The 12468-nt window shown below is 62.3% G+C and overlaps 2 protein-coding genes across 2 annotated transcripts in view; both read right to left on the reverse strand.

The window, feature by feature from the left end:
- Nucleotides 1-11539: 11539 nt before the first annotated feature.
- Nucleotides 11540-12468, reverse strand: part of SMCO1 (single-pass membrane protein with coiled-coil domains 1) — a 19426-nt gene continuing 18497 nt past the window's right edge. The window contains exon 3 of the mRNA XM_007537841.3: nt 11540-12449. Coding sequence (XP_007537903.2) covers nt 12035-12449 — 415 coding nt within the window. The 3' untranslated portion in view covers nt 11540-12034. The remainder of the gene's footprint in view (nt 12450-12468) is intronic.
- Nucleotides 12330-12468, reverse strand: part of WDR53 (WD repeat domain 53) — a 30114-nt gene continuing 29975 nt past the window's right edge. The window contains exon 4 of the mRNA XM_060172206.1: nt 12330-12449. Within this exon, the coding sequence (XP_060028189.1) occupies nt 12405-12449 (45 nt within the window). The 3' untranslated portion in view covers nt 12330-12404. The remainder of the gene's footprint in view (nt 12450-12468) is intronic.

Genomic DNA, 12468 nt, shown 5'->3' on the forward strand with positions numbered 1-12468 from the left:
GGCGGGGCCGTCTACTGGGCGCGGAGGGGGCGGGGCCGTCTACTGGGAGCAGAGGGGCGGGGCCGTCTACTGGGGCGCAGAGGGGCGGGGACGTCTACTAGGCGCGGAGAGGGGCGGGGCCGTCTACTGGGGAGCGGAGGGGCGGGGCCGTCTACTGGGGCGCAGAGGGGGCGGGGCCGTCTACTGGGAGCAGAGGGGCGGGGCCGTCGACTGGGGAGCAGAGGGGCGGGGCCGTCTACTGGGCGCGGAGAGGGGCGGGACCGTCTACTGGGAGCAGAGGGGCGGGGCCGTCTACTGGGGCGCAGAGGGGCGGGGCCGTCTACTGGGGAGCAGAGGGGCGGTGCCGTCTACTGGGGCGCAGAGGGGCGGGGCCGTCTACTGGGCGCGGAGAGGGGCGGGGCCGTCTACTGGGGCGCAGAGGGGGCGGGGCCGTCTACTGGGCGCATGCTCAGGACCAGCTGCGGAAAGGAGGCCCTGGAGCCCGCGGAGATTTAGTTCCGGCCCCCACAAGCTCAAGAGTCACCCGCCCGGGAGCCCCCCGCCCCGCGGCTCCCGCCCGCAGCCCCCTCCCCGCGGCTCCCCCGCCCCGCCCGCAGCCCCCTCCCCGCGGCTCCTCCGCCCCGCCCGCAGCCCCCTCCCCGCGGCTCCTCCGCCCCGCCCGCAGCCCCCTCCCCGCGGCCCCCGCGCCCCGGCCCGCAGCCCCCTCCCCGCGGCTCCCCCGCCCCGCCCGCAGGCCCCTCCCCGCGGCTCCCCCTCCCTGCCCGCAGCCCCCGTACCGCAGCTCCGGGACGCCGCGCCTGCTCCCCGCCGCCCGCCGGCCGCCTCCGTCCTCTTGCTGCCGCAGGCGCGGCGCTCCAACCTGCAGCGCTCCGGCGCCCTTCCCGGAGCCTCGGAGACCCGACGCCCCTCCTGCGGTCCGGCGGGCAGGGGACGCGCGGGGCGCGGAGTAGTGACGTCATGACCGCCCGCCGGAAACGGCTCCGCCCCGCCCCGCGCGGGAGCTCCAGTGGGTGGGACTTCCGGGTCCTGGGACCTGCAGCCGCGCTTCTTCGCCGGTTCCCACCCCGTCGCCCACCGTCCGCACCCACCCCGCCCACACCCACCCCGCCTGCACCCCGCTCCTCCCGCACCCACCCCGCCCCGCCCCCGCTCCTCCCGCACCCCCAGCTCCACCCCGCCTCCCGCGCCCGCGCTGCCCCGTACCGGCCCCGCCTTGGCGCGGTCGTGCGTTTCTCCCGCCTGGTCTGCTCTGGGCCTGGCGCCGACCCCCGAGCCCGCGGGGCACGACAGCAATTCTGCTGCGACCACCCGGTCCGCCTCCCGCCACGGGAAGCTTCCCTGATGTTGGTGCCGCGGACGTGGACCAGATCTGGATGGTCTTGTGCTCTGTGTGGCTTCGCGAGCGCCGTACTCATCTGCAGACTGACAAGGGCGCGGGGCTGGCTCCTCCGCTCCCTCGCGCAGCGCGCTGTGCCACCGTCCCCAGCAACGTCCCCAGCTCCGTCCCCAGCCCCAGCACACGGCGGATGTTCCGCCCACAGTCCCCAGCTCCAGCCCCAGGACACGGCGGGTGTTCCGTCCACTGTCCCCAGCCCCAGGACACGGCGGGTGTTCCGTCCACTGTCCCCAGCCCCAGGACACGGCGGGTGTTCCGTCCACTGTCCCCAGCCCCAGGACACGGCGGGTGTTCCGTCCACTGTCCCCAGCCCCAGGACACGGCGGGTGTTCCGTCCACTGTCCCCAGCCCCAGGACACGGCAGGTGTTCCGTCCACTGTCCCCAGCTCCAGGACACGGCGGTTCCGTCCACTGTCCCCAGCCCCAGGACACGGCGGGTGTTCCGCCCACTGTCCCCAGCCCCAGGACACGGCGGTTCCGTCCACTGTCCCCAGCCCCAGGACACGGCGGGTGTTTCGTCCACTGTCTCCAGCCCCATGACACGGCGGTTCCGTCCACAGTCCCCAGCCCCAGGACACGGCGGGTGTTCCGTCCACTGTCCCCAGCCCCAGGACACGGCGGGTGTTCCGTCCACTGTCCCCAGCCCCAGGACACGGCGGGTGTTCCGTCCACTGTCCCCAGCCCGAGGACACGGCGGGTGTTCCGTCCACTGTCCCCAGCCCCAGGACACGGCGGGTGTTCCGTCCACTGTCCCCAGCCCCAGGACACGGCGGTTCCGTCCACTGTCCCCAGCCCCAGGACACGGCGGGTGTTTCATCCACTGTCTCCAGCCCCAGGACGCGGCGGTTCCGTCCACTGTCCCCAGCCCCAGGACACGGCGGGTGTTCCGCCCACTGTCCCCAGCCCCAGGACTCGGCAGGTGTTCCGTCCACTGTCCCCAGCTCCAGGACACGGCGGGTGTTCCGTCCACTGTCCCCAGCCCCAGGACACGGCGGGTGTTCCGCCCACTGTCCCCAGCCCCAGGACACGGCGGGTGTTCCGTCCACTGTCCCCAGCCCCAGGACACGGCGGGTGTTCCGTCCACTGTCCCCAGCCCCAGGACACGGCGGGTGTTCCGTCCACTGTCCCCAGCCCCAGGACACGGCGGGTGTTCCGTCCACTGTCCCCAGCCCCAGGACACGGCGGTTCCGTCCACTGTCCCCAGCCCCAGGACACGGCGGGTGTTCCGTCCACTGTCCCCAGCCCCAGGACACGGCGGGTGTTCCGTCCACTGTCCCCAGCCCCAGCACACGGCGGGTGTTCCGTCCACTGTCCCCAGCCCCAGGACACGGCGGGTGTTCCGTCCACTGTCCCCAGCCCCAGGACACGGCGGGTGTTCCGTCCACTGTCCCCAGCCCCAGGACACGGCGGGTGTTCCGTCCACTGTCCCCAGCCCCAGGACACGGCGGGTGTTCCGCCCACTGTCCCCAGCCCCAGGACACGGCGGGTGTTCCGTCCACTGTCCCCAGCCCCAGGACACGGCGGGTGTTCCGCCCACTGTCCCCAGCCCCAGGACACGGCGGGTGTTCCGCCCACTGTCCCCAGCCCCAGGACACGGCAGGTGTTCCGTCCACTGTCCCCAGCTCCAGGACACGGCGGTTCCGTCCACTGTCCCCAGCCCCAGGACACGGCGGGTGTTCCGCCCACTGTCCCCAGCCCCAGGACACGGCGGTTCCGTCCACTGTCCCCAGCCCCAGGACACGGCGGGTGTTTCGTCCACTGTCTCCAGCCCCATGACACGGCGGTTCCGTCCACTGTCCCCAGCCCCAGGACACGGCGGGTGTTCCGTCCACTGTCCCCAGCCCCAGGACACGGCGGGTGTTCCGTCCACTGTCCCCAGCCCCAGGACACGGCGGGTGTTCCGTCCACTGTCCCCAGCCCCAGGACACGGCGGGTGTTCCGTCCACTGTCCCCAGCCCCAGGACACGGCGGTTCCGTCCACTGTCCCCAGCCCCAGGACACGGCGGGTGTTTCATCCACTGTCTCCAGCCCCAGGACGCGGCGGTTCCGTCCACTGTCCCCAGCCCCAGGACACGGCGGGTGTTCCGCCCACTGTCCCCAGCCCCAGGACACGGCGGGTGTTCCGTCCACTGTCCCCAGCTCCAGGACACGGCGGGTGTTCCGCCCACTGTCCCCAGCCCCAGGACACGGCGGTTCCGTCCACTGTCCCCAGCCCCAGGACACGGCGGGTGTTCCGTCCACTGTCCCCAGCCCCAGGACACGGCGGTTCCGTCCACTGTCCCCAGCCCCAGGACACGGCGGGTGTTTCATCCACTGTCTCCAGCCCCAGGACGCGGCGGGTGTTCCGTCCACTGTCCCCAGCCCCAGGACACGGCGGGTGTTCCGTCCACTGTCCCCAGCCCCAGCACACGGCGGGTGTTCCGTCCACTGTCCCCAGCCCCAGGACACGGCGGGTGTTCCGTCCACTGTCCCCAGCCCCAGGACACGGCGGGTGTTCCGTCCACTGTCCCCAGCTCCAGGACACGGCGGTTCCGTCCACTGTCCCCAGCCCCAGGACACGGCGGGTGTTCCGCCCACTGTCCCCAGCCCCAGGACACGGCGGGTGTTCCGTCCACTGTCCCCAGCCCCAGGACACGGCGGGTGTTCCGTCCACTGTCCCCAGCTCCAGGACACGGCGGTTCCGTCCACTGTCCCCAGCCCCAGGACACGGCGGGTGTTCCGCCCACTGTCCCCAGCCCCAGGACACGGCGGGTGTTCCGTCCACTGTCCCCAGCCCCAGGACACGGCGGTTCCGTCCACTGTCCCCAGCCCCAGGACACGGCGGGTGTTTCATCCACTGTCTCCAGCCCCAGGACGCGGCGGTTCCGTCCACTGTCCCCAGCCCCAGGACACGGCGGGTGTTCCGCCCACTGTCCCCAGCCCCAGGACACGGCAGGTGTTCCGTCCACTGTCCCCAGCTCCAGGACACGGCGGGTGTTCCGCCCACTGTCCCCAGCCCCAGGACACGGCGGTTCCGTCCACTGTCCCCAGCCCCAGGACACAGCGGGTGTTTCGTCCACTGTCTCCAGCCCCATGACACGGCGGTTCCGTCCACTGTCCCCAGCCCCAGGACACGGCGGGTGTTCCGTCCACTGTCCCCAGCCCCAGGACACGGCGGGTGTTCCGTCCACTGTCCCCAGCCCCAGGACACGGCGGGTGTTCCGTCCACTGTCCCCAGCCCCAGGACACGGCGGGTGTTCCGTCCACTGTCCCCAGCCCCAGGACACGGCGGTTCCGTCCACTGTCCCCAGCCCCAGGACACGGCGGGTGTTTCATCCACTGTCTCCAGCCCCAGGACGCGGCGGTTCCGTCCACTGTCCCCAGCCCCAGGACACGGCGGGTGTTCCGCCCACTGTCCCCAGCCCCAGGACACGGCAGGTGTTCCGTCCACTGTCCCCAGCTCCAGGACACGGCGGGTGTTCCGCCCACTGTCCCCAGCCCCAGGACACGGCGGTTCCGTCCACTGTCCCCAGCCCCAGGACACAGCGGGTGTTTCGTCCACTGTCTCCAGCCCCATGACACGGCGGTTCCGTCCACTGTCCCCAGCCCCAGGACACGGCGGGTGTTCCGTCCACTGTCCCCAGCCCCAGGACACGGCGGGTGTTCCGTCCACTGTCTCCAGCCCCAGTACACGGCGGTTCCGTCCACTGTCCCCAGCCCCAGGACACGGCGGGTGTTCCGCCCACTGTCCCCAGCCCCAGGACACGGCGGGTGTTCCGTCCACTGTCCCCAGCCCCAGGACACGGCGGGTGTTCCGCCCACTGTCCCCAGCCCCAGGACACGGCGGGTGTTCCGTCCACTGTCCCCAGCCCCAGGACACGGCGGGTGTTCCGCCCACTGTCCCCAGCCCCAGGACACGGCGGGTGTTCCGTCCACTGTCCCCAGCTCCAGCCCCAGCACACGGCGGGTGTTCCGTCCACTGTCCCCAGCCCCAGGACACGGCGGGTGTTCCGTCCACTGTCCCCAGCCCCAGGACACGGCGGGTGTTCCGTCCACTGTCCCCAGCCCCAGGACACGGCGGGTGTTCCGTCCACTGTCCCCAGCCCCAGGACACGGCGGGTGTTCCGTCCACTGTCCCCAGCCCCAGGACACGGCGGGTGTTCCGTCCACTGTCTCCAGCCCCAGTACACGGCGGTTCCGTCCACTGTCCCCAGCCCCAGGACACGGCGGGTGTTCCGTCCACTGTCCCCAGCCCCAGGACACGGCGGGTGTTCCGCCCACTGTCCCCAGCCCCAGGACACGGCAGGTGTTCCGTCCACTGTCCCCAGCTCCAGGACACGGCGGTTCCGTCCACTGTCCCCAGCCCCAGGACACGGCGGGTGTTCCGCCCACTGTCCCCAGCCCCAGGACACGGCGGTTCCGTCCACTGTCCCCAGCCCCAGGACACGGCGGGTGTTTCGTCCACTGTCTCCAGCCCCATGACACGGCGGTTCCGTCCACTGTCCCCAGCCCCAGGACACGGCGGGTGTTCCGTCCACTGTCCCCAGCCCCAGGACACGGCGGGTGTTCCGCCCACTGTCCCCAGCCCCAGGACACGGCGGGTGTTCCGTCCACTGTCCCCAGCCCCAGGACACGGCGGGTGTTCCGTCCACTGTCCCCGGCCCCAGGACACGGCGGGTGTTCCGCCCACTGTCCCCGGCCCCAGGACACGGCGGGTGTTCCGTCCACTGTCCCCAGCCCCAGGACACGGCGGGTGTTCCGTCCACTGTCCCCAGCCCCAGGACACGGCGGTTCCGTCCACTGTCCCCAGCCCCAGGACACGGCGGGTGTTTCATCCACTGTCTCCAGCCCCAGGACGCGGCGGTTCCGTCCACTGTCCCCAGCCCCAGGACACGGCGGGTGTTCCGCCCACTGTCCCCAGCCCCAGGACACGGTGGGTGTTTCGTCCACTGTCCCCAGCCCCAGGACACGGCGGGTGTTCCGTCCACTATCTCCAGCTCCAGCCCCAGGACACGTCAGTTGTTCCGTCCACTATCTCCAGCTCCAGGACACAGCGGTTGTTCCGTCCACCGTCTCCAGCTCTAGCTCCAAGTCATGGCAGTTGTTTCGTCCACCCGGCCTCCTGCGGCCCGCAGCCATGTCTGCAGATTCCACACATCTGCATCGCCGGGTCCTGACGGAGCTGGAGTCCGGAGCCCTCTGTCCTCTTCCCAGACAGTTCTCCCTCTGGGAGGGTGGACCAGAAGTTTTTGTTTTTCTTTAGCCTGTGGTGGTGCAGGGGGTTGAACTTGGGACTTCAGAGCCTCAGGCACGAGAGACTCTTTGCAGAACCACTATGCTGTCTACCCCACCCTGGACCAAATTTCTTTTTCCCTTTTTTAAAAATTATCTTTATTTTAAAACAACAAGGGCAACAAAAGGAAAAAAATATTAAAAATTATCTTTAATTATTGGACAGAGACAGCCAGAAATCGAGGGGGAATGTGGATGATAGGGAGGGTGAGAGGCAGAGAGAGACACCTGCAGCCCCGCTTCACCACTTGAAAAACTTTCCCCCTGCAGGTGGCGGCCAGGGGGTGGAACCCGGGCCCTTGCACATTGTAACATGTGCGCTCCACCAGGTGCGCTGTCACCTGGCCTCTAGGCCAGAATCCTTCATGGGAGCAGAAGGTGGGAGTTGTGGCTCCTGCAAATGCTGCTCTGCAGGACACGTGTCGGCAGGTAACCCGCGCCCCAGTGGCAGCTGCGAAATGGCGCATTTGGTCCTGGCCCTCAGCTGTCTGCTCAGCCTGACTGCTCATAGATGCTTATCACCCGTCTGACTGCACAACACACACACACACACACACACACACACACACACGTGTCTCTGTGACTACACGTGTCTCTGCGCCCTGTTTTCCTTCAAACTTAGCTTGGACTACCCAGCTCCCTCCTCACTCCCCATTCATTAGCCCCCAGCCCTTTTCTGGAATTTGATTAGATTGCGAGCTGGTTCGCACTCACCAGAAGGTAAAGGACAGGCTGCTGTTGTGTCCTAGTGGTGTACACAAAGCCCTTAAGATTGTCCTTGGTGAGCCTGCTGGCTACACCCCTGCACACACACACACAAAGCCCTTAAGATTGTCCTTGGTGAGCCTGCTGGCTACACCCCTGCACACACACACACAAAGCCCTTAAGATTGTCCTTGGTGAGCCTGCTGGCTACACCCCTGCACACACACACACAAATCCCTAAAGATTGTCCTTGGTGAGCCTGCTGGCTACACCCCTGCACACACACACACACAGCCCTGAAGATTGTCCTTGGTGAGCCTGCTGGCTACACCCCTGCACACACACACACAAAGCCCTTAAGATTGTCCTTGGTGAGCCTGCTGGCTACACCCCTGCACACACACACACAAAGCCCTTAAGATTGTCCTTGGTGAGCCTGCTGGCTACACCCCTGCACACACACACACAAAGCCCTTAAGATTGTCCTTGGTGAGCCTGCTGGCTACACCCCTGCACACACACACACAAATCCCTAAAGATTGTCCTTGGTGAGCCTGCTGGCTACACCCCTGCACACACACACACACAGCCCTGAAGATTGTCCTTGGTGAGCCTGCTGGCTACACCCCTGCACACACACACACAAAGCCCTTAAGATTGTCCTTGGTGAGCCTGCTGGCTACACCCCTGCACACACACACACAAAGCCCTGAAGATTGTCCTTGGTGAGCCTGCTGGCTACACCCCTGCACACACACACACAGCCCTGAAGATTGTCCTTGGTGAGCCTGCTGGCTACACCCCTGCACACACACACACAAAGCCCTTAAGATTGTCCTTGGTGAGCCTGCTGGCTACACCCCTGCACACACACACACAAAGCCCTGAAGATTGTCCTTGGTGAGCCTGCTGGCTACACCCCTGCACACACACACACACACAAAGCCCTGAAGATTGTCCTTGGTGAGCCTGCTGGCTACACCCCTGCACACACACACACAAAGCCCTTAAGATTGTCCTTGGTGAGCCTGCTGGCTACACCCCTGCACACACACACACAAAGCCCTGAAGATTGTCCTTGGTGAGCCTGCTGGCTACACCCCTGCACACACACTACAAAGCTCTGAAGATTGTCCTTGGTGAGCCGGCTGGCTACACCCCTGCACACACACACACACACACACACACACACACACACACACACACACACAGCCCTGAAGATTGTCCTTGGTGAGCCGGCTGGCTACACCCCTGCACACACACACACACAAATCTGAAGATTGTCCTTGGTGAGCCTGCTGGCTACACCCCTGCACACACACACACAAAAATCTGAAGATTGTCCTTGGTGAGCCTGCTAGCTACACCCCTGCACACACACACACAAAGCCCTGAAGATTGTCCTTGGTGAGCCTGCTGGCTACACCCCTGCACACACACACACAAAGCCCAGAAGATTGTCCTTGGTGAGCCGGCTGGCTACACCCCTGCACCACACACACAAAGCCCTGAAGATTGTCCTTGGTGAGCCTGCTGGCTACACCCCTGCACACACACACAAAAAAATCTGAAGATTGTCCTTGGTGAGCCTGCTGGCTACACCCCTGCACACACACACAAAGCCCTGAAGATTGTCCTTGGTGAGCCGGCTGGCTACAACCCTGCACACACACACACACAAAGCCCTGAAGATTGTCCTTGGTGAGCCTGCTGGCTACACCCCTTCACACACACACACAAAGCCTTGAAGATTGTCCTTGGTGAGCGTGCTGGCTACACCCCTGCACACACACACAAAGCCCTGAAGATTGTCCTTGGTGAGCCTGCTGGCTACACCCCTGCACACACACACACACAGCCCTGAAGATTGTCCTTGGTGAGCCTGCTGGCTACACCCCTGCACACACACACAAAGCCCTGAAGATTGTCCTTGGTGAGCCTGCTAGCTACACCCCTGCACACACACAAAGCCCTGAAGATTGTCCTTGGTGAGCCTGTGGCTACACCCCTGCACCACACACACAAAGCCCTGAAGATTGTCCTTGGTGAGCCTGCTGGCTACACCCCTGCATCCACACACACAAAAAGCCCTGAAGATTGTCCTTGGTGAGCCTGCTGGCTACACCCCTGCACCACACACACAAAGCCCTGAAGACTGTCCTTGGTGAGCCTGCTGGCTACACCCCTACACACACAAAGCCCTGACGACTGTCCTTGGTGAGCCTGCTGGCTACACCCCTGCACCACACACAAAGCTACAAGAGCTCCACCCCTGCCCCACCTGGGCTCCCTTGACATGTTTCAGAGTCACAACTACACTGGTGATAATTCACATTATCTACAAGAGCTCCACCCCTGCCCCACCTGGGCTCCCTTTACATGTCTCAGAGTCACAACTATATTGGTGATAATTCACATATCTACAAGTTCAGAGAACTTCATTCTGTTGCATTGCTACACATAATCTAGACATTGTGTGAATTCACCATTATATCTTTTTTAAAAAATATATTCCCTTTTGTTGCCCTGTAGTTGTTATTGTTATTGATGTCATTGTTGTTGAATAGGACAGAGAGAAGTGGAGAGAGGAAGGGAAGACAGAGAGGGGGAGAGAAAGACAGACACCTGCAGACCTGCTTCACTGCCTGTGTGGTGACTCCCCTGCAGGTGGGGAGTCAGGGGCTCGAACCGGGATCCTTACGCTGGTCCTTTTACTTTGCGCCGCCTGTGCTTAACCCTGCCGCCGACCACCCAACTGGGGGCTCAGCAGGCCGATCCAGGGAGAATGAGACTTATAGGTGGGAGGTGGATTCGGCGCGACAGACAACACTGAGACACATGAGTTTCAATGCTGCTGCTCAGGAGGCTCGCAGGACAGGTGATCTTACTTTCAGTTTCCCTGTTGTTGCCCTTGATTTTAATGAGGACGGAGGGGAAGCTGAATGGGAACCATTGGCATTGAAAACCATAAAGGAGTTGCAAGCGGCCGTCAAAGCCTCAGGGCCGTCCGCGCCGTTTACATTGCAACTGGTAGATTTGGTGGCTAGCCAATGGCTAACCCCGAGTGACTGGCATCAAACAGCCAGATCGGTGCTTAGCCCAGGAGATTATGTTTTGTGGCGCACTGATTATGAGGAAAGATGTAAAGACTCAGTAAAAAAGAGCATATCAGGCAGGAGAGGTAAATCTCCCACAATGGACATGATGTTGGGTACAGGAGACTTCATAAAACAGCAGGCACAAGTAAAAATACCAAAACAGGTATTGAAGGAAATCACTACAAATGCTGTTTTGGCATGGAGAGCCATTCCACCTGCGGGAACAACAGGTACTGCCTTAGCAGGTATCCAGCAGTCACTTGAGGAACCTTATCAGAGTTTCATTGCTAGGTTAGAAGAAGCCATAAATAGGATGATGCCCCAAAGTGAAGGGACAGCCATATTATTAAAGCAATTGGCTTGGGAAAATGCCAATCAGCTGTGTCGGGACCTAATTCGTCCCATACGTAGGACAGGGTCCCTACAGGATTACATACGAGCCTGTGCTGATGCCTCACCTGCGGTGGTACAGGGAATGGCATATGCAGCTGCAATGCATCGTACCCCCATTACCAAATTTATCAAGACTACTTATGGGGGTGGGCGGTCAGACAAAGACCTGAACTGCTTTGGTTGCGGTAAGCCTGGTCATAAAAGAGCAGCAGCATTGAAACTCATGTGTCTCAGTGTTGTCTGTCGCGCCGAATCCACCTCCCACCTATAAGTCTCATTCTCCCTGGATCGGCCTGCTGAGCCCCCAGTTGGGTGGTCGGCGGCATAACCCGCTGCACTACCACCCGACTCCCTCTTTTATTTATTTTTAAAAAAATATTTATTTACTCCCTTTTGTTGCCCTTGTTGTTTTATTGTTGTAGTTATTATTGTTGTTGATGATGTCATTTGTTGTTGGATAGGACAGAGAGAAATGGAGAGAGGAGGGGAAGACAGAGAGGGGAGAGAAAGACAGACACCTGCAGACCTGCTTCACCGCCTGTGAAGTGACTCCCCTGTAGGTGGGGAGCCGGGAGCTCAAACCAGGATCCTCATGCCGGTCCTTGCGCTTTGCACCACCTGTGCTTAACCTGCTGTGATACCTCCTTACTCCCTACCATCATATCTTTTAAAAATATTATTTATTTTTGACATTTTATTTATTAATGAAAGGGATAGGAGGAAATAGAGAAAGAGCCACACACCACTCTGGTAAATGTGCTGCCAGGGGTTGAATTCAGAACCTCATGTTGAGAGTCCAACATGTTATCCACTGCACCATCTCCTGGGCCACTATTTATTTATTTATTATTGGATAGAGACAGAAACTGAGAGGGAAGCTGAAATAAAGAACAGAGAGCCAGCTGAAGCCCTTTCTCATCACTCTTGAAGCTCTCCCCCTGCAGGTGGGGACCAGGGGCTTGAACCGACATCCTTGTGCCCTATCATGTAAGTGTTAACCAGTTGCACCACCGCCTGGCCCTACCGTCATTTCTCTAATTGCCTCCCCTTTGGCTATAAAAATAAACCTCTGAGAAATGATAACAGTTTTCTCCACTTGCGGAAGAAGCTGCGTAAGTGGGGCCACCAGGTCAAGGTAACAGGTCGGTTTCTGGCTGATGTCATCAGGGTTTCACAGACGACTGTTGCTCTGTGGGGCTCTTTCTGCTCTGCCCTCCTCTGTGAGCTGAACTGCCTTTAGCAAGGCATTCCGCAGGGCCTGGTTCTTGACCATGTTAGTGATCAAGAGTGTGACATCCCGAATGTGCATCTGCCTCACCTTAGCAGTGCAGTACTCTGCCTTGTCCCCGTAGGCGATGAAGAAGGTGCAAAGGGCTGTGCTGTCTTCTCTTCCCAGTCCACTCTCCTCCAGGGCAGACTCCCACCCAGCTCGAACGCGTGCGTTCTTGACTTTTCGTCTGAGGACGGAGGCCAAGGTGGGAAGGCCTCTCACTAGGTCTGGCAGCTTCTGGAGCACACGAGTGTGCAAGCAGATGAGTGCTTCAACGACGTAGCTGTGTACAATGTTCAGCTCCATCGGCGTGAACCTACGAGAAACGTGAACAG

Source organism: Erinaceus europaeus, chromosome 14 (genome assembly GCF_950295315.1).
Source record: "Erinaceus europaeus chromosome 14, mEriEur2.1, whole genome shotgun sequence".
In the NCBI taxonomy this organism is placed as follows: Eukaryota; Metazoa; Chordata; class Mammalia; order Eulipotyphla; family Erinaceidae; genus Erinaceus; species Erinaceus europaeus.